General features: G+C 49.6%; 1 protein-coding gene and 1 pseudogene across 1 annotated transcript; both read left to right on the forward strand.

The window, feature by feature from the left end:
• The first annotated feature begins 253 nt into the window (after positions 1 to 253).
• LOC136536907 (glutathione S-transferase PARB-like) lies at positions 254 to 22,571 on the forward strand (annotated as a pseudogene).
• Positions 22,572 to 23,267: 696 nt separating this feature from the next.
• Positions 23,268 to 24,444, forward strand: LOC136539422 (glutathione S-transferase F11-like). The gene is made up of 3 exons (XM_066531376.1): positions 23,268 to 23,504; positions 23,623 to 23,671; positions 23,753 to 24,444. Exons 1-3 carry the CDS (start codon positions 23,358 to 23,360, stop codon positions 24,304 to 24,306), a joined length of 750 nt encoding a protein of 249 aa, XP_066387473.1. The 5' UTR covers positions 23,268 to 23,357; the 3' UTR covers positions 24,307 to 24,444.
• Positions 24,445 to 24,752: the final 308 nt, after the last annotated feature.

Here is a 24,752-nt window from a genome sequence, read left to right on the forward strand (position 1 = left end):
AAAAAATTTCAACCCGATAAATAGTAGCACTTTTGTCTTATTTGGTAAATATTATCCGATCGTGGACCAACTAAGCTCAAAAGATTCATCTTGTGATTTCGAACTAAACTGTGCAATTAGTTATTTTTTTACCTACATTTAATGCTCCATACAAGCGGCTAAAAATTGATGTGATGGAGAGAGAGTGAAAAAACTTGGAATTTGGAGGTGATCTAAACAAGGCCAAGGTCTCGATCGATGGCTTCAACCGGCGATGCTGCAGGTGTTCGGCCAGCCGGCGTCGACGGACGTGGCGAGAGTCATGGCGTGCCTCCTGGAGCGGCAGCTCGACTTCGAGATGGTCCGCACCGACACTTTCAAGCGTGGGCACAAGTCAGCCTGGGCATTTGGTTTAAACCGACAAATCGGTTCGGTTTGTTCGGTTTCAAAAAATTTCGGTTTCCAAGCTACGACAACCGATCGGTTTGTGAGAGAACTAAAAACCGACGCATTCGGTTTCGGTTTGTTCGGCTCGGTTTTTCGGTTTAACTGAACTAACCCGAGCATCTGGTCCGCTGGTCGCCGCCGCTGCAAGTCCTGCTCGCTGTCGCGTCTGGGCGTGGCCTCCCTGCCCGCTGCCGCGCCTTGGCCTGTCCTGGGAGCTGCGCGGCCTACACCTAGGCCCCTGCTTGCTGGACACCGCTGCAGCTCGCCGGACGCCACCGCTGCTCGCCGCTCGCCGCCGCCGCTTGGTCGATCCGCCGCTCCCCGCCCGTCTCCGAGCAGACCTACTCCGCTCCTTGCTGATCTCACTCGAAGTCGCTCCTGTGCCGCTCCTGGCTCCTGCCGCCACGGTCGCGGCCATGCAGCTCCTCTCCCTGCTCGCCGCACCGCTCGCTAGCTCCGGCGCTCGCAGCCGCTACTCGCTCGCTCCGGCACAGGGCGCTCGTAGCCGCTGCACGCCCCGATTCGGCGCAGGGCACTCACAGCCACTGCAGCGCCTGCGCAGCTCGCTGCTCCACTCGGGCGCTCGCAGCTCGTCGGCGAGTCGCACCCAGCCGCCCATGTCGCTCCCCGCTCGTGTGGCCGTCGCGCCGCCGCCGCTCTCTCCTGGTAGGGTTTGGGGCAAGTTCGCTCCTGGCCGCTCGCTACTCGACCGCTGGGTGCTGCAAGCCGCTGCCACTCGGCCGCTGACGCTGGGTGTTGCGAGCCTGTTAGGGTTTGGTGGTCTGTTGTGTGGAGTATTTATATGGGGGAGCTAGTTGGGCCGACTTTTAGTTGGGCCGAACGACGGAAGGGAGGGCGTGGGTGATTGTTTTGTTTCTGTGATTCTGGCATCCTAAGATGCAAATCTTGGTGGATCGGTTGCTCGGTTCGGCTCGACGCAGAAACCGAAGCTGACACCGATCACCGAACTCGCTGAAAGCAGAAACCAAAACCGAACCGAACAACCGATACTTCGGTTCGGTTCAGTTCGGTTTACGATTTTCGGCTAAAATTTGCCCAGGCTGAGGCACAAGCTCCCCGAGTTCGTTAAGACGAGGGCACGTTCAAAAACTCCTGAAACTCCTGCTGCATACTAATCGGCAACCAACAGCCTATTCGTTAGGCTGGCTGGGCTGGCTGGTGCTAGGCTTATCAGCCCAGCCGTTCGGCAGCCCAGCACCAGCCGCATCAGCCGAACGGCTGGTCTTATACCCGTTGCTCGGTCCAGCGTGCGGCGTCTCTCACTTTCACCCCTTTCTCCCGTCGATGGCTAGGGTTCCACGCACATGCGCCACTCATCGCCGTCTCTCCGCACGTTTACCGGCGGTGGTCTGCGCCGCGTCACCAAACACCGTCGGTAGCCACCGGATCCGGGCGCCACCGCCTCTCTATGCCGTCCTCCTCGCCAGGGCTGCGGTGACAGTGATGTCCTCCCCACCCCACCTCCATCGATGGCGCCTTCGGCCAGCAAGGTAACCCGAATCCCACGCCGCCGTCCTCTCACTTGGCCGCCTCTGAGCCGCAGCTGTTAGTCTTGTAGTTTGACCCCCGCGCGGCTAGGGTTTCTCTCACTCTCGCCGGGCCTCTGTGACAGTGCTCTCGCCCTCTCTCCCCGGACCCCGCCTCCATCAACGGTGACTCCTTCCAGCATGGTAAGCCCCCCAAAACCCTATGCCACCGTAGTTTGACCCCACCGGATCTGAGATCCAACATGTATTCATGTCTGCTCCTATATGTGTTGGATAGAAATCCCCACATCTTGTTTCTATATTATAGAACTACTCTACCCACAGATTTTAGGAAAGTTTCTGATTACTTTCTGAACAGATCTAGTAGATGATGCTTAATGGCTTAGTTAACCTTCGAATCACCTTTTGGTAACAACTAATAAGTTGTATTACTTTTCATAAGCTTTCTAAAATGTTAAGTTTTTGTAAACTAGAACTCTAGTTATAGTTGTTCTAATTTCAACGCTAGATTCTGTCCAAATGTGGACATAGTTGTTTCCTTGTAATGTTTGACCCTGTTAACTGTGGAATGAGCTCTTGATGATAGTTACAAAGTTGTAGGTGGTTTCTTAAGCTTTTCAGAAAGTATAGGATCACCCTTGTGGGATCTCTATATTTTCAGTTATGATTGATAGAAGTGACTGCTATGCTACTGTTCTGAATCTGTGTGTACATAGAGTTGATTGTTTTAGCTCATTCTTGCCTAAGTGGTGATAAGTATAGCTTAAGGCTTCATTAGTGTTAACTTAGTACACAATGAATTCTCTGTCGATACTCTAGTTCAGATTATGTTAGACAGTACACATGTAATGTTCTTCACCCCTGTAAATGTTCAATTTTTTAGATTATGTTTATCATCTTACAAGTGTGCTCTATGATTGCAATGCAGACATAGAAGGGACGTTTCGTCTAGTTGTGAGCAACGTTGCCCAAACTGGCAGCGTCGTCGGCTTCGTCTTGCTCTCCAACTGCTGGCAGCCACTACAACCTTCGCTCAAAACGCCACAAACGGACACAAAAGGCAAGTTAGGGATATGATTTGGTAATTTGCTATTTGGATTTGGGGTTTAATTCTCCTTTGGTAATGTTACAGTGACAGTGAGTGGTGGTCCTTACGCACCATGGTTATTCTTGTGGTTAATTTGCTTGCTTCCTCTCTTGCTTTTCACCATGAAATTTTGTAACTATGCTCAGTTTTCACTTTCCAGGAGATTCTTGCTTGCCATTATCAGCATCCGTTATAGGTTTTATTGGTGCTTATATTTTCTAGCAGAAAGCTGTATTTTAATTAATTATTGGTTTTATAGTAAGGGCTATACTAAGTCACGTATGCTTCTGGCAATTTTGCTACTTTTAGACTTGGGACACCTCTAATGCCATTTGCAACCCCAATAAGATCAATTGTTTCTTAGCTTCTATAGAACATAATCATGACAAGCATACCCACTAGATCTAATTGCAGTATTCTTGGGAAGCTAATTCTGTAGGGAAACACCTCGTATTATGTTCTTTTGATCTGAATACATTTGCAACCCTCGAAAGTTATGGTACAGATGCCTCTATGTTTGGTTCTGTTGAGTGTTGTGTGGGTTCTTTAATATCGATTTTTGAAATTGAAATGATCAAGATGCCCAAGAGGGGGGGTGAATTAGGCTAATTCTAAATTTTTTTGCAATAATTAAATCCTACGGTTAGCCCAATTAACCCCTTGTGTCTAAAAAGTGTTTCTAGTTGTTCTACCACACAAATGACTTGCAACCTAAGTTCCAATCCTACTCTAGCATGACAATTCTATGAATTGTAAAGACAAGAATTGAATTGCTCAATGTAAATACTCAAAGTAATTGCTCAAAGGAAATACTCAAAGTAAATGCTCAAAGTAAATAGAGAAGGAGGAACGAGACGATGTTTTGCCAAGGTATCGAAGAGTCGCCACTCCCCACTAGTCTTCGTTGGAGCACCCGCACAAGGGTGTAGCTCCCCCTTGATCCGCGCAAGGATCAAGTGCTCTCTACGGATTGATTCTTTGACACTCCGTCACGGTGAATCACCCACAACCGCTCACAACTTGAGTTGGGTCATCCACAAGCTCTCCAGATGATCACCAAGCTCTCCAATCACCACCAAGCCGTCTAGGTGATGGCGATCACCAAGAGTAACAAGCACGAACTCTTACTTGACCACGACAAGCCTAGGGAGAAGGGTGGATGCACACTTTGCTACTCTTGATCTCACTAATGAGGGCTATCTTTGGAATTCTCAAATCTCAATCACCTCACTAGGACCTTGCTCTTCTTGGCACTCTCTAAGGTGTGTTTCAGCTGTTGAAATGAGCAAAAGTGAATCCACACACGAGTGGAGCTTCTATTTATAACGTGGGCTGAAAAACAAACCGTTATGTGCCTCTACGGGGTGACCGGATGCTCCGATCATGTTGACCGGACACTCCGGTCAGTTCAACCCGTACACCAGTGATTAAGTGTTGATCGGACGCTGGCAGGGTCTGATCACCACTGACCGGACGCGTCCGGTCGCAAATATCCCTCACTAGAACCTTACTGTACTCGACCGGACACTGAACCCCTAGGGTCCGGTCAGTACTGACCGGACGTGTCCGGTCGTAGAATTCCTTCTCTAGAACCTTACTAGAGTCGACCGGACGCTGGTCCTCAGCGTCCGGTCACTTGACCACTCAGCGTCTGGTCGCGCCAGACGCAATCTCCTTGGTCAAATGAACTGACCGGACCCTGCGGCTAGCGTCCGGTCGCACCGGAGCCAGCGTCCGGTCAGTATTTGACCCTCCATTCACTTTCAACTCTCGATCATATGTGAATGAAGTTTGCTCCATAGGATCTAAGGGCTTTGTTGGAGCTACCTAGTGCTAGACTTAGCAAGTGTGCACCACACCTAACTCACTAGACTCACCTAGGTCAAGCTACCCATCCATACCCCCTTAATAGTACAGCCAAAGGAAAAACAAAGTCCTAAACTATTCTAAGTGTCTCTCCAACTCTAATCGACACTTAGAACTAGTCATCCTTAACCTTGTCGTCCATCCTTTGAAAACCGAAATGATTTCCATCGTAGGGGCATGACATCCATGATTGCCCAATCGATCTCCATTACCATGACCTAACTTAATTACATCTGCAAAACACACGTTAGTTATAGTAATCTTGTATTGCCCTTAATCACTGAAACCCAACTAGGGGCCGAGATGCTTTCAGAAATATCTAAAGCAAACCCCTTCTATACATAAACTAACTTCTTTTTGGATACATTTTGCTAGTGGTGCATTACTAATAGCTTTGTCGATCCTTGAATCAGATGAGCCAGGACCGTGCTTGCTGGGATGACAGAACCTGCTCTCTGCTTCTTGACCTAATCATCAAGCAGAAAGACCTCTGCCACTGGAACTCCACTGGTCCAACCTCACTAGGGTGGACCAATGTCGTTCGTGGCTTCAACGAAGTCATGAACCTCGGGTACAGCAAGAAAACATGCCAGAACAAGTACAACGAGCTAAAACGTTGTTACTTCAATTGGCGCGATGGACAGACACATACTAGGCTAGGCCGTGACCCACTTACTGGAGAGGTTATAGCTGACCCCGAGTGGTACAGCGCCAGTCCTAGGGTACTAACTACACGCATTTCCTTGACTTTATTTTAGCAATTAGGTTCCTACTAACTCAGTACTAACTTCGCCATCACTGGAACACATGCAGGAAAGTAGCCAACCCGCTAGAAACATGTTCAGACGGCCCCAATGCTGTGAGCAACTGATCACGATTTTGGGACGCACCCCACGTGACAGGGGCCAGTTGCTATCGGCGGGGGCCATCGACCTGACAAGTCACCTAGTAATGGAAGCCCTCGCACTCCTCCATCCTTGTCGGACAAGCCAGTCTTGCCACCTAGTAGTCATCAGCCCTCGAAGAGAGTCCATAGGGAATATTCAGTTAACAGTCCTCGCAGCAAGAAGAGTAGCCAGACTCCATCCATAGAAGAGTGCCTTGAAGACCTAGGCCAATTTATCAGGGAGGCTAGGTCCTAGAAGGCCCATCATGACACAGATGCTCAGGAGTTGGCCTAAGTCCATGAGATTCTATTGCAAGATGGTATCAGCGAGACTGATGTAGTATTCATGTAAGCCCTAAACCTTTGCAGAGATAGGCGCCATCATTAGGTTTTTTTGAAAATGAAATCTAAAGAGGGCTGGCTAAACTAGATCAATGTGACGTGGGCCTTTGTGTGCTCCAATAAGTCCCAGTGATCAGCACATTTCTTGTATTTCTACTATTTGTGGATATCCACCATGTGCATGTTGAGTTCATTCTGTTTGTTGTTTCGTTATGTTCGTTTTTTGTATTACCAAAGACCATTGCTGAGAACTAAGTGCGTGTCGTTGTCTCGTGTTTTGAATAAAATATTTGTGTAGTGCTGTGAGTGTTGTAAAACATTATGCATGTATCACTTTTCTCTTGTACATTCCAACCTGTTTTTAAGGTGCTACCTAGTTCAGGTATCTTGACATGTTCACTTTTTAGCATATGTTTTGTTCCTAATATCTGCATTACAATCTTACTGATTTCTACCCATTTGCAGGTAGCATCATGAGCAGCACTGATGAGTCATCGTACAGCGACACTTCTAGTGATGGACCGAGTACTGTGACCTTGGCGAAGGCAGCAGTCATCCTTCTAAAAGGTATTATGTCACAACAAATGCCTGAGGTAAATCCTCCTTGCCCCATTCCTAAGCTATCTAGAGCACAATGGATGTAGCTTACCCTAGCCGACCAAACCAAATGTTTAGACAATTTGCGCATGATGCGTGATGCCTTCATGCATTTGCATGAGACCCTGCTGCCGTTTGGCCTACCATCAACAGATAAGTGCACCTCGGTAGAAGCTCTAGACATGTACATCTAGACCTATGCCCACCAATCGGTAAGTAGAGAGTGCAAAGATAGGTTTGAAAGGTCTTTAGATACAGTTAGCAGAAAGATTATAGTAGTTGCAGAGGTCATGTATAAGTGGGCAAATACTGTCCTAGTGCCAGTAGATAGGAACTACGCACGCGTAAGCCACAAACTTGCTACATATGCACCATGGTTTGATGGATGCATAGGTGCTATAGATGGCACTCACATAAAGGTTGAGGTTAACCGTGAAGCAAAGGCTGATTTCTTCAATAGAAAAGGTGAAACAACAATTAATGTTTGTGCCATCATGGATATGGATGGCCATTTCACATAAGTGGGGGCCGAGAAGGCGGGGGCATATCATGACATGGCAGTGTTGAAAGACTATCAGGACGACGCTTCATTCCCACATCCCCCAGCAGGTTTGTGATGCCTTGAGGTTCACATTCCTTAATTGTTTGCTTGTAGTAGATGTATTGAAGCATGTAATTTGTTATGGCAGCTGATGCCTACATATTGTCTCCTTATTAAACAATTTGTAATTGATCTGTTGATGAGATTGTCATGTCTGTACCAAGCAAGTGATCTGTTTATTAGATTGTCATGACTAATTGGGGAACTGTTTTCATCGCTTGTAGGCCGGTACTACCTGGCGGACGCGGGTTACACGGAGATGCCAGGTTACATGACCCCCTACAGAAACACAAGGTATCATATCAACGATTTTAGGGGCGTAGATTCGCAGCAGTTGCAGAGGGAGGAGAAATTCAACTACATTCATGCGAAGTTGTGAAATGTCATTGAAAGGAGGTTTGGGGTGTTGAAAGAACGTTGGCAGATTTTGGATGGGTGCCATACTACAGTAGGATGAAGCAGGCTATGATAATCATTTCATGCTTTGCTTTAGATAATTATTTGTGGATGCGTAAGTACGGCGCTGATCCACCTTCGTATGAGCTGCTGGAGTGGGTTGAGCTAAATCGGGGAACCCCAATCTCTGGAGTTAGGGAGTTAATATCTATGGTTGTGTGGAGTGATGTCTGATTTAGGAAAGTTGAGGTAATGCAGCTGGTCCTCTATTGCTGTGCAGTAACTTACCTGCTTTTGTTATAATAATATGGCATCTTTCTCTAAGGTGTTCAATTCTATGTCAGGACTTGTGTATTGCATGGATTACTTGGAGAAGAATATTGACCGGCTTGAAGAAAAACTGAAGCCTCTTATTGAAGGTGAGTAAAAGAATACCTCTTTGAAGTTTTGAAAGGGTTTAGTTTAGTTAACTGCAGCTCATGGGAGCTGGAGGGACCGCATTCAGATGATCCAACATTCACTACAGTTCCTATATTTGTAGCAAGTATTAATGCCGTGCGATTATTTGTATGTGGTTTGGGTCAAGGCTGTTGTTTTTGAAACTAGTAGCTTTAGGTACAGTTCCATGGCAGTCTTGTCTTGTGCATGTGTAAGGTTTTGTGGGACTATGTTCATTTAAAAAATTATTTTATGAGACTATCATATTGTGTTCATTGGTGTATGGGGAATTTTAGTGTCAGAATTACAAGTGCCAAGTTCTATAGTGTTTGGTGATATGATGAAATACTCTAGTTCATTTGTCTATGGACAATGGACTGGTGCTGCAACACCGGCTGTTTATCCTGATTGGTCCAGTTCTATAGTCATATCAGTGTTATGATCTTAGGCTTGGCTTTCTTCAAGGATTCTGTTCCTCAGAGGTATGATTTCATCATATTTGTTTTTTTGTTCATATGGATGATTGAACCAGAGGTAATATGAGTTTGCAATTGCGCAGGTTGCAGGTGCAGAATAAGAGAAGCTTCCGGTTGACAGAAGAAGACGTGCTTCGTGCTTATGAAGCTGTGCTTCCGATTGCAAACGTCATGATATCCACGGCACAAGTGCATCTTATCCTTGCAAGTTCCAGTTATAGTTGCTTGACATTTATCCATGTTTCTAAAAAGGGTGTTCCAAGTGGTGGGGCCAATCCAGGTGTTGTTCTAGGTGCAGGATCTGGTTCCCTTGATGCCTTGCGACAGCTTCCACAGGTAGTAACTATGCATCTTCGTACATACAAATAAGTAATGAGCCTATAATTTACTTACTGTTTTTTGTCCTCATCAGTTTCAAGCACTGCTTTAGTTGGTCCAGGCTAATCCTCAAATCTTACAGGTGCTTTTACTGTGTTATTGCCTAGTATTTTTCTTGCACTTTCATATTTTAATAATTTCACTTGGGTGTGATCAATGATTGTATGGTTTGTTGATTGGCAGCCAATGCTTCAAGAGCTAGGCAAACAAAACCCACAAATACTGCGGTTGATTCAGGAAAATCAAGTTGAGTTTCCACGCTTGGTGAATAAAACTCCTGAGGGTGGTTCTAGAGGGTAAGCAAAGCTCCATAATTATGTTAACAAGTCATGGGTACTATACTGGTTTGTGAGATGTCGTGGACTTGTGGTAAATAATAAATTCTCCTTTTACAGTGACGTTGGCAACAACCACCTGACAGGCACTATCAGGGATTTTATTGGCAATGGGAATGGCTTCCCTTCCCTGAGAAATCTGTAAGTGAAAATATAACATGATACCAAATTCTTCCCTCTCGTGAATGGTGAGTGCTGTCTTTGCTGACTGCTGAGTTTTGTCTCTCAGATACCTTAACAACAATAAATTGACTGGTGTGCTGCCAGATCAGATTGCAAATTTGATGAACCTTGAGATTTTGTAAGTCTTCTCTGAAGCTGAAGATTTTAGTGCATTAAGACATGTCATCATATTTGGTTAGTAAATGTTGTACAAGTTATTATGAATGGATAGAACACATGTTGAATGTGTGTTGTGTGGATGTAACATACGGACTATAAATTCATGGTTGAACCTGTTGTTGTTGGCTGTAATTTTGAAATCAGCATGAGCTTGAATTGGCTGGTAGTTTGAATTTGAAATTTTGAAATCAGCATAAGCTACTATTGGCGCAAAAAGCAGCTGTTTTTGTTGGCGCCATTCTTTGAATTTTTGAAAACCAGCTGTTGGCCGGTGGCTGGGGAGGCAGCCAATTCTGCCATGCCGAACATGCTGCAAGTTTGGATTCTATGTTCCTCTTGATCTGATTTACTTGCATGCTGGATACATACGATGCAGGATCCCAGCGGCCAACAGGTGACGCTCACGCACGGCGACATCACCCTCGGCGGTAACTAACCGAGCTCCGAGCACAAGATTTTGGACGCGCGCGCCGAGCTAGCTAGTGGCTTACTGTTGTATGCTGTCAAATCTTTTTCTCCTTTGTGACTACTGTAGATTCCAGGGACATATGCCGGTCCGTCGAGCAGTGGCCGCAGGCGGAGGCGCAGAGCTTCGACGCGCCGAGCTCGGCGCTGGCGGCGTTCCACCTCGCCTTCGCGCCGCCGCAGCGGAGAGCGAGCGGCAGCTGCTGCGCGTTCTGGACGTGTACGACGGCGCGCTCGGCCGGAGCGCGTACCTCGCGGGCGATGACTTCACGCTGGCGGACCTGTCCCACCTCCCGAACGCGCACTACCCTGTCGCGTTCGACCCGTCAGGCCGGCCTCGGCGCCGTTTGATGTTTTGCTCCGATCCCAAGCTTGTGTACGAGGTACTGTAAGTTGCTAACGTTGTAGTGTGCGGAGTTCCGCAGTTATGTCTTCGTTAATTAACATGAATCCATCACCTTCGCCTCCATTGATATCTTGAAGAGTTGTACATCTCCACGTTTCCGTTTCGGCCTTCGGGCTGTTTCGTACTATCCCTTATGGCCTCCGTTACCAGTTGTACCATAAGCCCACTTGCCAGCGGAGGCCAGGAGCTGTAATGGGCAGTTGGACCTTAAGCCCATTGCTGCTCAACCAGTACTTCTGGGCTTAGTATTGCTTCATGTATTGGTCTGGGCTGAAATACTCGAGAGTGTGGTACGGAATGGGCCGTACACCAACTGGGCAGGATAACCAGACTGGATCCTGAACGTTTTGCTGAGCTTATTAAAATGCTCATCTGCGAAAGGGCCTGTATATAGCCTATATGTTACGAGAGATTTAGTAGCACATCAGATCCTGTATTCGACCTCTCGTATCTCGTAGGAGCGAATATTTTATGATTTAACGGCGTCGGGCTTTGCCTATGTAGCGGCGTGACTCCCCGTCGTAGATCCGTATGACCCTTAGAGGCACCACAGGCCGAAGAATCCAATGACCTCCTCGACGACCAAGCATGCCACCTAGCATCCCGAAATCCAAGAGATCAACCAAGCATGCACAACAGGCTCAAGAATCCAATGACCCCCTCGGACCTCGGTGACCAAGCATGCCACCTAGCATCCCGGCATCCATGAGCTCAACCAAGCACGTAGCGCTCGATCTAAGCACCACGCCGCAAAGGCACGATGTACAACAAACTGGAAGATCGACACAGAACCTCAGCCTCCCCCTTTATCCTCCTCTCACCCCGTTGGCCTCCTCCTTCATCCACCAGGCGCAACACCTCTCCTTCTCCCCCTCTCATGTTCATATCCTTTTGCCTACTACTCCGTATCAAGCAGTTGTTGACAGGCACGACATGGAGACGAAGCTCATCTCAAAGGACACAAACATGGGTGTGGATGTTCCATATGCTTCAGCTGTTGGAAGCTTGATGTGTGTACAAGTACACGTAAGAACTTTCCCTGACATAGTTTATGTATTCGGGATATTTTGGCAGAAGTCCAGTTCAGATATAGATCACTGGAATTGAGTTGAGAATGTCTTGCAATTTTGCAAAGTATTATAGGCCTCATGCTGAGTAAGAAAGAATAAGAACTCTTAAATAGTTGAGGGTACAAAAGTTGAGTCTTGGCGAGATATGCAGTGAAATCCACAGTAGTTGCTAACACTCGCAGTTAGAGTATTATTGTGGAAAAGCTCCAAAGAAACAGTTGTGGTGTCATCAGTGATGCATACCATAGTATAGCTTGACATGAGGCTTAAGGAACAGACAAAAGGTGGTTAAGGGAATTTGTACCCGAGTTTAACAAAGGTAGTGTCGGTGCAGAAAGTAACCAACTACTAAATATTTATAGTTTTGCTATACGTTGTGATCGGAGGTGGCCTAGAGATCGGAGGTGGCCTAGAAATTAATGACACAGGATTTATACTGGTTCAGGCAACGTGCCCTACGTCTAGTCGGGGTTGGTCGGCGACTTTATTCCTGAGCCCAGGTGCTCAAAGTCTGTAGTGGGGTTACAAACGAGAAGGAGAAAGGAGGGGGTATACAAGAGGTTCGGAAGGCTCCGACTGAAAGGGTTGCGGTCGGAACTCGGTGGTACTGCGGTTGTAAGGGGTTGGTGTCGATCTAGTGAGTCTGAGCATGAAGAAGTCGATCTCCCCTTATTGGAGGGAGTGCATCCCCTTTTATAGATGAAGTGGATGGCTTTACAGGTGAGGGAGGGAGAGTACAGATATTTCTAAGCCTCGCTGCCTACGGTGATGTAAACTGGATAGTGGTTGACGCCCCTTAATACTGTCGATGTCGCTGTAGGATGTCAGATGTGTACGGAAGGTCGAGCTATCTTCTTCAGGAAGGATGACGCTGGTACCTGCAGAATACTTCTGGATGCCTAGTGGCATGTGAGGAGCTATGCTATGTTCACCCGGTATGGCAGATCCTAGAGCCCATACCGCAATCGGTGTCCAGAGACACGCGGAGGGGGCTTACCATATGGGAGTTTCTAGCGGCCCCTATAATACTTTGTGTTAGGGTGGCTGTAGAGCACTGCCTCATGCAGGGTACGGTCCCTGGTATAGTGGTGTTGACCTATGAGCCATGCCTTGCCTTTCTCCACATGCCTTCTGGTTCTTTCCGAGCGGGCGTCCCTGGTCGGATGGTCCCCAGTCGGTTCTGGCGTGCCAGTCGGAGAATAGTGATGGTGGTGTTTTGCTATGAATCCCGGTCGAAGACACGGGGTCGGAGTCAGAGGCGGTCCTTGGGTGAGGCTTTTCGAGCGGAGGCCGTGCGGAGGCAGCCGGGGCCTGACGCTAGCGCTCCGATCGGAGAGGCTGTTAGGAGCTGGCCTAAGCCTGAATTAGTGCTCCAGTCGGAGAGATGGGCCGAAGGTGGCCTGGGCCTAAAGCGAGTGCTCCAGTCTGTTGGTTTTAGACTTTTGGGCCGATCCAGAAGAAGAAAAGGCCGTTCTTCTGGGCCGAGCCTTGGCGTGGAAACTGGTCCCCGAGAGACCCCGGGTTTATGAACCCGACAGGAGCCCCCGAGCCCCCGAGCGATTCGGATAGAATTGTCTGGGGGATTTTTGTCTTGTCGGCGGGTGCGCGCGAGCGCACCCGCGGGTGTAGCCCCCGAGCCCCAGGCGATTCAGGCTGAACCGGTTGGGGGTGTTGTCTCAGCAGGCGTTTATGCATGTTTTTTAGTTTGAGACGGAATTTTGTTTAACCATGGGGTCGTTGTGCAGCCGAGGTGTTTTTAAGCGCGGGGATTGGATTGAGACAGAACTTAATGATCCCGGCATCGGTGCGCGCCGGGGATCGGACGAGGAAGTTTTTAGTTTTTGAAACAAACCCTAGCGTCGGTGCGCGCCGTGAACGAAAATAACTTAGTTTCGGATGCAACAGAGTTCGATCTTTGGCGTCGGTGTGCGCCGTGGGATCGGGGAAGGTGGAGTCGCGAGTAGACCCAGGCGTTGGTGCTCGCCGTGGATCGAAAGAGTTAGTTTTAGTTAGTGAAGCCGTCTAAAGCCGTTACACGAGTTAAGGAGTCGCGGTCCCAAGCCGTAGCCAAATGTCGCCTATCCCATCGACGTGAATTAAGGAGTCACGGTCCCAAGCCGTAGTCGGATGTCGCCTATCCCATCAACATGAGTTAAGGAGTCACGGTCCCAAGCCGTAGCCGGATGTCGCCTATCCCGTCGACACGAATTCGGAGTCGCGGTCCCATGGCGTTTAAACCCCCGAGCCTTATCGGGCCTTCGTGGGGGCTGTGAGTCATTTTTGTGCTACCCCATCCAGTTCCTCACAATCGGAGGGGCTGAGTTTTGTCGCCTGTCCTGATCGCTCGGGCTCGAAGACTAGCTCGGTGAGCTCGCTAACGGGTGTGATCAAGTGGAATCCGGGTCCATCGTTCGTGATGGGGTTGGCATAGCCCACTTGTGGCATTCCACTACTTCTTTACCTGTAGCCCGATAGATGCCTAGGTTGTTCCATAGACCAAATCGGGAGGCCTGACGGCCTCCCCTCAATGGAGATTCTGTGGGCTTGGCGAGAGGTTTAGGATCGAACGAGAAGGTTGAGATGACCCGGTTTGCCAGACCGGGCGAAGGCCGCACAGTGCTCATCTACGGTTTTCTCCCCTAGCTCTGTTTGGTTGCTCATGTCGAATGAGGCAAGCCACTGCTTCATGGCACAACATGGAGCGTTTTGGTGCATTTCGCTGCACGTGCGATGCTTAGTTCCCAAGCCCCTGGGCGGTTCATGCCCTAACCGTCCGGGGGGTTCAGGCGTATGAGATGAATACGCGTATGGATGTATGGATGATTTGTAATGAAATAGAGGGGCTTTGATGGTGTTTTACCTTGAAGACTGGAGCGACGGGGTTCGAAGAGCTCCAGTCGGAAACGCCCATCAGAGACCTGCGCTTGTCAATCGTGGGTTAGCTCTCATGTGAACAATTTTGTATTTAATGAACACATGCTTACCTTGATGACTTGAGAGACAGGGTTCGGAGAGCTTCAGTCGGAAATGTCCAACCAGGACCCGTGCTCGTCATTCGAGATAGAGTCGGCATGGCCTGCATGGGGCGCCCCTTCGCTTTCAACAAGTATCTCAGGTGCTTATCCTGAGTGAATTGATCGACTCAGGAGGCTGATTGATCTCTCCTAGGTGACTCAATCGACTTAGGGAGGTCTAGTGGTCTCTTCTGGCAAAGATTCCTTGCTCTTCCTTCCTTCTTCTTTCTCATCCAGAGTGCCTGTACGCTGCGGCGGTTCCTAAGTGAGAGGAAGAGTGAGCAAGGGGGAGGATTTACGGATCCTTTTGCAAACCCAGAGCGTGATGTCAGATTGGAGGTGAATGTCGCTCTGGTCTTGGCTGAGCCGGATGCCGTGCCGTCGGGAAGTGAGCAGCTCGAGCCTTCGTCGGTTGCACCGTCATCGGATGTCACCGGGTTGGCCTAGTAGCATGTAAAAATATAATAGTAGTTAGTAAATGTAGGAAGTTTTAAGTTCGTGGGGAAGCCCCCGTGTAAGATGTTTCATGGTGTGTTTTAAAGACTGCAATTGGTTTTTGTTCTTGTGATGGAGTCGCTCCGTTCGGGGAAGCTTGTTCTCTTTCATTCCTTAGTTTTCCCTTAGCATAATTTTGTTTTAAATTTCTTTCTATCTCGTACCTGCCTGTTTGTTCCGTTGGTCACAACTTTGCAAGCCTGGGGCATGGCCCATGAGGCTCAGCCAGTCATAGCCATAGGAAAAGGCGGGGTGCGATCAGTCGGAATGTTCTAAAGCAAAGTTACGTAAGGTAAAACAAAGGAATGAACTACCCCCTCATTGGGGTAGGAAGGAATTTCTCCATACAAAAGCAAAAGAGTACTTAAGGTAAAAATAACAACAAAGGGGTAGTAGAGCCCCCTAGTGGAGCCCCCGAGTGCCCCGAGCCAAAAAGTGTTCGGGTTGGGGTGCTCTTGTAGGAGCATTCGCTAAGTAAGGTAAGACTGAAACTTAGGAAAAGAAGAAAAGACATAGCTATTCCAAGGTCCTTGGAGTGAGCATTGTCATCGCCCTTCAGTCGGTAGGCTTCTAGTCGGATCACCTCGGTCGTCTGGATCCTTGTCCGCTGCGCCCCCTTCTTCCCTTGGCCCGTCAGCCTACCTCAGTAGGCGCCTGAGGAGCTGGCAGTCCTTGTAGAGATGGTTGATGGGATAGTTGTGATTGGGGCACGGACCATCCATGAGTTTGTTGAAGTGGTCAGGCAGTCCCTGTTGGGGCTGCCTAGGTGTGCGATCATCTACGGCGATCAACGCGGTGTTGTCCATCCGACGCCGATCCTTCCTGTTCTTTTTGCCCCTCTAAGTGGAGGGGCCTTTGTCTAGATCCACGCGCTTGGGCTTGCCTTTGTCTCGGCCTCCGCTGAAGACTGCTCTGACTGCCTCCTCGCTAGAGGCGTGGTTGGTGGCGACATCAAGTAGATCGTGGGTGGTGCAGGGTTTTAAGCAGCCAAGCTTGTGGATCAGGGACTCGTAGTTTGCCCCGGAGAGGAAAGCGCTGATGACGTCTGTGTCGACGACATCAGGGAGGGAGTTACAATGTTGGGAAAACCTACGGATGTAATCCTGCAGGGATTCGCTGGGCTCCTGATGGCAGCTCTTGAGGTCCCAGGAGTTTCTCGGGCAGACGTACATCCCCTAGAAATTCCCGACGAAGACCCTCTTGAGGTCTGTCCAGTCGCAGATACTGTCGTGTGGAAGGAATTTGAGCCATGCCCGAACTTGCTCCCCTACGCAAATGGGAAGATATTGGATGATGAAAAAGTCATCATCCACTCCTTCGGCTCAACAAGCGAGCCAGAAGTCTTCAAGCCAAATGCCTAGGTTTGTCTCCCCGGTGTATTTGGTGATGTTGGTGGGAGGCCAGAAACGCTATGGAAATGGCGCTCTCCGAATGCACCGGCTGAAGGCCCATGGCCCTAGGCCCTCAGGGCTGGGGCTCCGGTCATCTGGCCAGCGATCACGCCTGGGGCGCGTTTCTTCACTTCCCACGATGATTTGGCCAGGGTCCTTATCGCCTGCTGTCGTATGGCGGATGTCGTTACTGTGTCGGGCTCGACGACGGTTGCTAGCGACGCTACGAGCGTCCTAGTGCAGTTGGTGTGGAGCAGGCGCCTGGTTGGACCGTGGCGCGGCTGCCACTCCCCGAGCCGAGCCTGTCGGCTGCGGCAGCGAGCGAACGGATTGATCCAGCTGATGCGTCCCCGTCCCCTTGGCGGGGAGAGAGGGCGAGGGTCAGAGTCACAATGTGGAGCTTTCCACCTGTTGGACAGCGACGGCCTCTACTAGAACCCGGAGGTTCCGGTAGACTACTCGCTCCTGAGGGTCGACGGGCTCGGGAACACCGTGGAGAAGCATTGCTGCAGCAGCGATATTCTAGCCGACCTGGGCGAATTGTGGGACATCGTTCCCTTTGCTCACGATGTCGTGCTGAACCTGACGAGCGCGACCCCAGGCGCCACCCGCCAGGCCAGGCGCGTGGGGCGCAACGTGCTGTACCGACGGCGCCGGTGCAGACGGCGGCTGATTCTGCTGTCATTGTCGTAATTCCTCAGCGTGTGCTTGCGTAGACGCGAGGGCTCCCACATGTGGGTCTGGAGGGGTGTGAGTCTACACAGACTCCACAACCATCGGCGGTTGTCGCGGAGCATCCTCCATAGCGCACTCTTGGGACGGACAGTGGCAGGGTGCCATGTCACTGATGCTTGAACCGTCGCTCTCGCCATCATCATCTGGAAGTTTGTGAGGAATGGTAGGAATGAAGCCCACTACTCCCACAAACTCGAACGTGAGGGGGGATGGTGCCAGCATCCTTCGGAGCCCCCAAGCGTAGGCATCCGCGGAGGACGCAAGGCCGTAGGGGAACCGATCGTATGGCATTTGTGGCATGGGCGGTACATTTCCTCCGGGTGACTAATGAGAGAGCAAATAAAGAGTGAGTAGCACGCATATTACTTACAGTGGGGTTTGAGCAGAGAGTTTGCTCGGAATGAAGCGCAGATGCCGCGTCGTCGAAGTTGCGCGTCCCGGAGTCGATGGAGGATGTTCCTCCGACGGGTGCCGGGTCGTGAGCCTCCTCACAGAGGTGGAGTACGCCGAGCTGGTCGGCGATGAAGTCCAGGCTCCCGAAGCGGAAGGCCTAGAATGGCTCAAAGATGGGTGGAACCCGCATCCCGGCGGGCGAGAGTGCGGGGAACTCTAGCAAGCCGAAGCGAATCGTATCGCCCGAGCCTGCCATGGTAGGGGTGGTAGAGAAATGGGCCATCCGATTACCAAAAAAGTGTTGAACATACAGTGTCTTTCCCATGGACGGCACCAACTGTTGGTGCAGAAAGTGACCAACTAGTAAATATTTGTAGTTTTGCTGTATGTTGTGATCGGAGGTGGCCTAGTACTCAATGACACATGAATTATACTAGTTCAGGCAACGTGCCCAACATCTAGTCAGGGTCGGTCAATGACTTTATTCCTGAGCCTAGGTGCTCAAAGTCTGTAGTGGGGTTACAAACGACAAGGAGAAAGGAGGGGGTATATAAGAGGTTCGGAAGGCTCCGACCGGAAGGGTTGCGGTCGGAACTCGGTGGTACTATGGTTGTAAGGGGTTGGTGTCAATCTAGTGAGTATAAGCTTGAAGAAGTCGATCTCCTCTTGTTGGAGGGAGCGCATCCCCTTTTATAGATGAAGGGGATGGCTTTATAGGTGAGGGAGGGAGAGTACAGATATTTCTAAGCCTTGCTGCCTACGGTGATGTAAACTAAATAATGGTTGACACCCCTTAATACTGTCGATGTCGCTGTAGGATGTCAGATGTGTATGGAAGGTCGAGCTATCTTCTTCAGGAAGGATGACGCCGGTACCTGTAGAATACTTCTGGATGCCTAGTGGCATGTGAGGAGCTGTGCTATGTTCACCCGGTATGGTAGATCCTAGAGCTCATACCGCAATCGGTGTCTAGAGACACGTGGAGGGGGCTTACCATATGGGAGTTTCTAGCGGCCCCTACAACACTTTATGTCAGGGTGGCTGCAGAGCACTACCTCGTGCAGGGTATGGTCCCTGGTACAGTGGTGTTGACCTGTGAGCCATGTCTTGCCTTTCTCCGCACACCTTCTGGTTCTTTCTGAGCAGGCGTCCCCGGTCAGATGGTACCCAGTCGGTTGTGGCACGCCAGTCGGAGAATAGTGATAGCGGTGTTTTGCTATGAATCCCGATCGGAGACACGGGGTCAGAGTCAGAGGCGGTCCTCGGGTCAGGCTTTCCAAGCGGAGGCCGTGCGAAGGCAGCCGGGGCCTGACGCTAGCGCTCCGATCGGAGAGGCCGTTCGGAGCTGGCCTGAGCCTAAACTAGTGCTCTGGTCAGAGAGATGGGCCGAAGGCGGCCTGGGCCTGAAGCGAGTGCTCTGGTCTGTTGGTTTTAGACTTTTGGGCCGATCCAGAAGAAGAAAAGGCCATTCTTCTAGGCCGAGCCTTGGCGTGGAAGCCAGTCCCCGAGGGACCCCAGGTTTATGAACCCGACAGGTAGACAACAACAATAACCATTTAAAGTAAGTTAACTATTAAGACAACAAGTCAAGTGTGCTGCCAAACACATTGACACTAAGGTATATGTTGTAAAGGAGAAAATCCAGAATTATTTTGAGAGCATTGAGCATATAAGTATCGAGTAAGTACTTGAGGATTCGCTTAACAAATGCTAACCACCCAGTGCGTTCAGAGAACACACAGTTGACATGGGTTTATGGGAAAGCCTATGATTTCTAGATACTAAGGACCTAGTTGAGTATCTATTTCAAAACAGAGAGGTGCATTGTAGCTGTTAAATCTAATGGCAACGATGAGGCATGCTTTATGCACTGATCTGTGATGGAATGAAAACAAGATAAAGTAAGTAAGTTAAGTTTAAGAAATAAGGTGAGATCAAGGGAGAGATTGTTAGTTATGATATCCATCAATTGGCCCAACAGTCAATTGGGCCCTTGAAAGCTCTAGTTTGGTTTTGGTGAATTGATGAAACCCTAAGTGCTAATCTAGTTTATCAAATGATCATGAGATAGGTAGCACATTCCAAGTGGAGAAGCAAATGAAGATCATAACATGATGATGATACCATGATGATGATCAAGTGCTTGGACTTGGAAAGAAGAAAGAGAAAAACAAAAGGCTCAAGGCAAAGGTATAAATTGTAGGAGCCATTTTGTTTTGGTGATCAAGACACTTAGTGAGTGTGATCACATTTAGGATTGATAGCCATACTATTAAGAGGGGTGAAACTCGTATCGAAATACGGTTATCAAAGCACCACTAGATGCTCTAACTCATTGCATATGCATTTAGGATCTAGTGAAGTGCTAACACCCTTGAAAATGTTTGTGAAAATATGCTAACACATGTGCACAAGGTGATACACTTGGTGGTTGGCACATTTGAGCAAGGGTAAAGAAGTTAGAGGTGAAATGGAGTTGGTCGCAATGACGCTGGCGTCGGTCAACTGACCAGACGCTAGGTCACTCTGTGACCGAATGCTGAAGGGCTGCGTTCGGTCGCATTGTCGGTCGGCACAGTAATTAGGGTTAAGCACCAGACGTTGGGCTGTGTCCGGTCAAGCATGACCAGACGCGTTCGGTCGGTAAAAACATGTTTTGGACCATTACTGTAAACGACCGGACGCTAAGGGTCCAGCATCCGGTCAACTCTGTCGGAGCGTTCGGTCAACATGTCGACCGTTGAGATCAAACGTTCACAGTTGAACGCAGAAGACACGTGGCCGCCATCGGACGACCAGACGCTGAGGAGCAGCGTCCGGTCAGTTGGATCGGAGCGTCCGGTCAGCCCGCGTTATGCCCAGTGTAGGGGTATAACGGCTCTATTTCGTGGGGGCTTCTATTTAAGCCCCATGGCCGGCTGTAGCTCACCATCTTTGGCCATTTTTATTGACATAGCAACCTTGTGAGCTCAGCCAAAGCCCTCCTACTTATCTCCATCATTGATTGGGAGTGAATCCAAGTGCATTGCTTGAGTGATTGCATCTAGGGGCACTTGGTGTTCGTGTTTTGCTGCGGATTTCGCTTGTTACTCTTGGTGGTTGCCACCACCTAGATGGCTTGGAGAAGCAAGGATCGTTGAGCGGAGGGTGGTGATTGTCTCCGGCTCCGATCGTGGTGATTGTGAGGGGTTTTTGACCTTTCCCTGGCGGAGAGCCAAAAGGTACTCTAGTGGATTGCTCGTGGCTTGTGTGATCCTCATCTTGTGTTGGTTGTGTGGCACCCTATTGAGGGTTTGGCGTGTGATGCCAATTAGCGCGTGAACCTCCAAGTGAGTGAATCGCCACAACGAGGAGTAGCTTGCCGGCTAGCAAGTGAAACTCGGTAAAAAATCATTGTGTTCATCATTGATTCCGAGGTGATTGGTTTTCTTTGTTATTCATCCTTGTGATTGATTGGTTGTTTCATCTACACAGCAGTATAACCTTCTTGATCATTCTCTTTACTTTACCGCAAACTAGTTGTCAAGCTCTTTAGTGTAACTAGTTGTGAGAGCTTGTTTGCTTGGTTGGTGTGACTCTTTAGTTAGTCTTTGAAAGCACACTAACATAGGGTAGTGTCTTTGCTATTGTGTGGATAAACACTATCTAAACTAGAATTGTGGTAGGTGGCTTGCTTTTTTGAGTAGGCTAGCGCAACACTCGCTTCGCCTCATAATTGTCTAACCATTTTGTTAAGTGTTGTTGTAGAAATTTTATTAGGCTATTCACCCCCCCCCCCTCTAGCCATTAGGACCTTTCAGCCCTTGGATCCGCGTCCTGATCGGGGGCGCCCAACCGCTCTATGGTTGGTGGGCCCCGTCGCACAGCACCATAAAAGGGAGGTGGGGGCCGGGGCACACTCAATGAGGTTCTCTTGATCTACCAGGCGCCCCACCGACCATTCCCTAACGTGAACTGACGGGGAAGCCGCCACCGACCTCACCGTCGCCTATGCATCGCCCCCGCCCTCTGGACTCCACCGCGCCTATGTAGCGCCATGGACGCAACTACGCTAGGACGAGGTACAGGAACAAGTTTCCCCATCTAAGTCAAGATTATCCCCTGATCTACGTTTTTAGAGGTACTATATCCTATCAGCTAGAGCTCAACTGGAGGAGGGAACATGTGGATAGTGGGTCCTATATATGTGTGACAATGTTCACTAGGATTGAGTGCATATGCGGCGATGGCTCGATCCATGGCGGAGGTCGAGTGTAGATTTGCTCGCTCCAATACCCTCCCCCTTGTCTAACAATGGTGGGAGAATGGCGGTAGGCTGATCATGTCGATGGCCATGGATCTACTGTGCTCCCACCCCCTCCCATGCTCCTAGTTTTTTAAAAAATCATCAAAATATGGACAAAATAAATAAATAGTATGAATGGGTAGACGACGTAAAAATGTATGTTCATGCAAATTTTGGAGATAACAAAATTTTATGCAAGAAGAAACAGAAAAGACAAATAAGCATGTGAATATGCTTGTGTGGGTTATGGATCCATACAAATAGTGCACCTGACCCAACAAACATGCTGGTGTTTTTGTTTCTCCTTGCACAAAATTTTGTTTGTCCTCAAATTTTGCATGTGCATACATCTTTCCATCATCTAGCCATTCATATTTTTGGCTGATTTCTTCATGCACATTTTAATGGTTTTTTTTTGAAGTGGGAGCATGTTAAGCATGCACTACGGTAGCAGGAACGGTGAGAGGAAGAAGAAGAGAGGAACATTGAGAAGCAAGGAGGAGGAGGAGGAGGAGGGCGACGACGATGAAGAGAGTGTACGATTTCTGGTATGTGAGTTAAGAAGTGTGCCTCTTTAAAATTTGGTCACAAATTCAGGGGTTAAATAGACTTAACTCCTTTTACTCTCAGAAGAATTGAGACTAAGAACGGGGCAAGCAGGTCAGATGCCTGAAAAGCGTAGAACTCACTTGATACTTTACCTCGATATTAACGCGAACTGCATCTGATGCTGCAAAGTCGGTAGCAAGGCAAGGGAAAGAACATATCCTGGACGTGCAGCAAGAAATTAAAACGATAGCTACCTACACATAGTATCCATTTTTTTTGGTTGGATAATATGCACTACATGACATGACATGCTCTAGCTCTAGCTCTAAGGTTAATGCAAATTCAGACGTGTGCCCAAGAGTTTTAACAAGCTAAGTAATCTGGCCTTCACCCTTCACAGAGCGAGGTAGCCAACAATGAAAATTCCATGCACGGCTGGCCGTGGCAGCACTGCTTCGATCTGTCTTTGTAAACTGTTTTCTTTGCTGAATACTTTGCTTTGTAATCTGTTTCTATGCTCTAGATCAATAAAAACAACTCTATACTCGATTGCTTATGGACACCATGATACGGATCGGGGACAGCATCGCAGCAAACCTGAGGCCGCCTCTTTGAATCAGCGCTTTGCCTCTTTATGCCCCAATCGCTTTCGGTGAGGTATGAACACGACGAACCTGCAGGTGGAAAGCAAGCAAGGCAAGTCACTCTGATCCCTGTCTTGCTTTCGGATGCGTATATATAGAGCCCATCCAGAGCAACCAAATCTGCACACAAACATCTGCAACGCCCAACGCAACACAGATTATTTGCTTCATTTGGCAAGCAAAAGCTTTAGCTGCGGCTGCGGCAGATCCACCGGCGCCCCCAATCGAGAAGATGCCGGTGAAGGTGTTTGGGTCGCCCACGTCGGCGGAGGTCGCCCGCGTGCTGGCCTGCCTCTTCGAGAAGGACGTCGAGTTCCAGCTCATCCGCGTCGACTCCTTCCGCGGCCCCAAGCGCCTGCCCCAGTACCTCAAGCTCCAGGTACTTTAACGGATTCTGCAACCGATCGTGCCATTGCCATGCACACGAACGCGCAGCGCACGCAAGAACTGCCGCGTTCATTATAGTATTTGCTGATGACGAGGGCGAAATGCTGCAGCCGCACGGCGAGGCGCTCACCTTCGAGGACGGCAACGTCACCCTCGTCGGTACGTACAACTGCAAGAAGTTTCGTCTCTGGTCGTCGAATAGTTTCTGAGAATGTAACCGCATGGATTGGATGCATGCAGAGTCGAGGAAGATGCTGCGCCACATCGCGGAGAAGTACAAGAACCAGGGGTACAGGGAGCTGTTCGGCCCGGGCGCGCTGGAGCGGGCCTCCATCGAGCAGTGGCTGCAGACGGAGGCGCAGAGCTTCGACATCCCCAGCGCCGACATGGTCTACAGCCTCGCCTACCTGCCGCCCGACATGCCGCTCGACGGCGGCAGGGGCGGCGGCGGCCTCCCGGTCCCGGCGGCGACCAGCGGGATGAACCCTACGCACCGGCAGAAGATGGAGGAGATGCTGCAGCTGTTCGACAAGAGCCGCAGGGAGCTGAGCAAGCTGCTGGACATCTACGAGCAGCGCCTGGGCGAGGAGGCCTTCCTGGCCGGCGCCAAGTTCACGGTCGCCGATCTGTCCCACCTGCCCAACGCCGACCGCCTCGCCGCGGACCCGCGGTCGGCGCGCCTCATCCAGTCGCGCAGGAACGTCAGCAGGTGGTGGGACGCCATCTCCCGCCGCGATTCCTGGACCAGGGTCAAGGAGCTGCAGCGCCCGCCGTCCGCGGAGGCGCCTTTCTGAGCTCGGTCGCAGTTCGCAATGCACGGTGAGGCATTGTCAAGCGTACGTACGTGTTTTCGGCTGTTGCCGGCCGGCTTCTGCATATTTCCATTGTTCTGAATGAATAAACGCCGCCTGGCCCTGCGTCAGTGCCCATTATTGTTCATCGTGTAATAAATCGTTCAAGGCCATATCCTGCTCCTTGCCGTGAGATTGAACTCGTCATTGCTCTCTTCTGATCTGTTGAGCTTACGCTCGAGTTCACTTCACGTGTATATCAAATCGGAGCAGAACACAAATATTAAATGTAGTGTCTTTTTGGCAGGGCTCCTCTCCGACTCCGGCTCTGGTTCCTCCAGAAGAGCCCTGCCAAACGTTTTCTTGGGGGAGCCGTTTTTCAATATAAAGCAGAGGACGTGGCTCATCTAAAACGGCTCTGGCTCCTACGGAAGAGCTCCTCGTAAAGA

The sequence above is a fragment of the Miscanthus floridulus genome, chromosome 2, assembly GCF_019320115.1.
Source record: "Miscanthus floridulus cultivar M001 chromosome 2, ASM1932011v1, whole genome shotgun sequence".
In the NCBI taxonomy this organism is placed as follows: Eukaryota; Viridiplantae; Streptophyta; class Magnoliopsida; order Poales; family Poaceae; genus Miscanthus; species Miscanthus floridulus.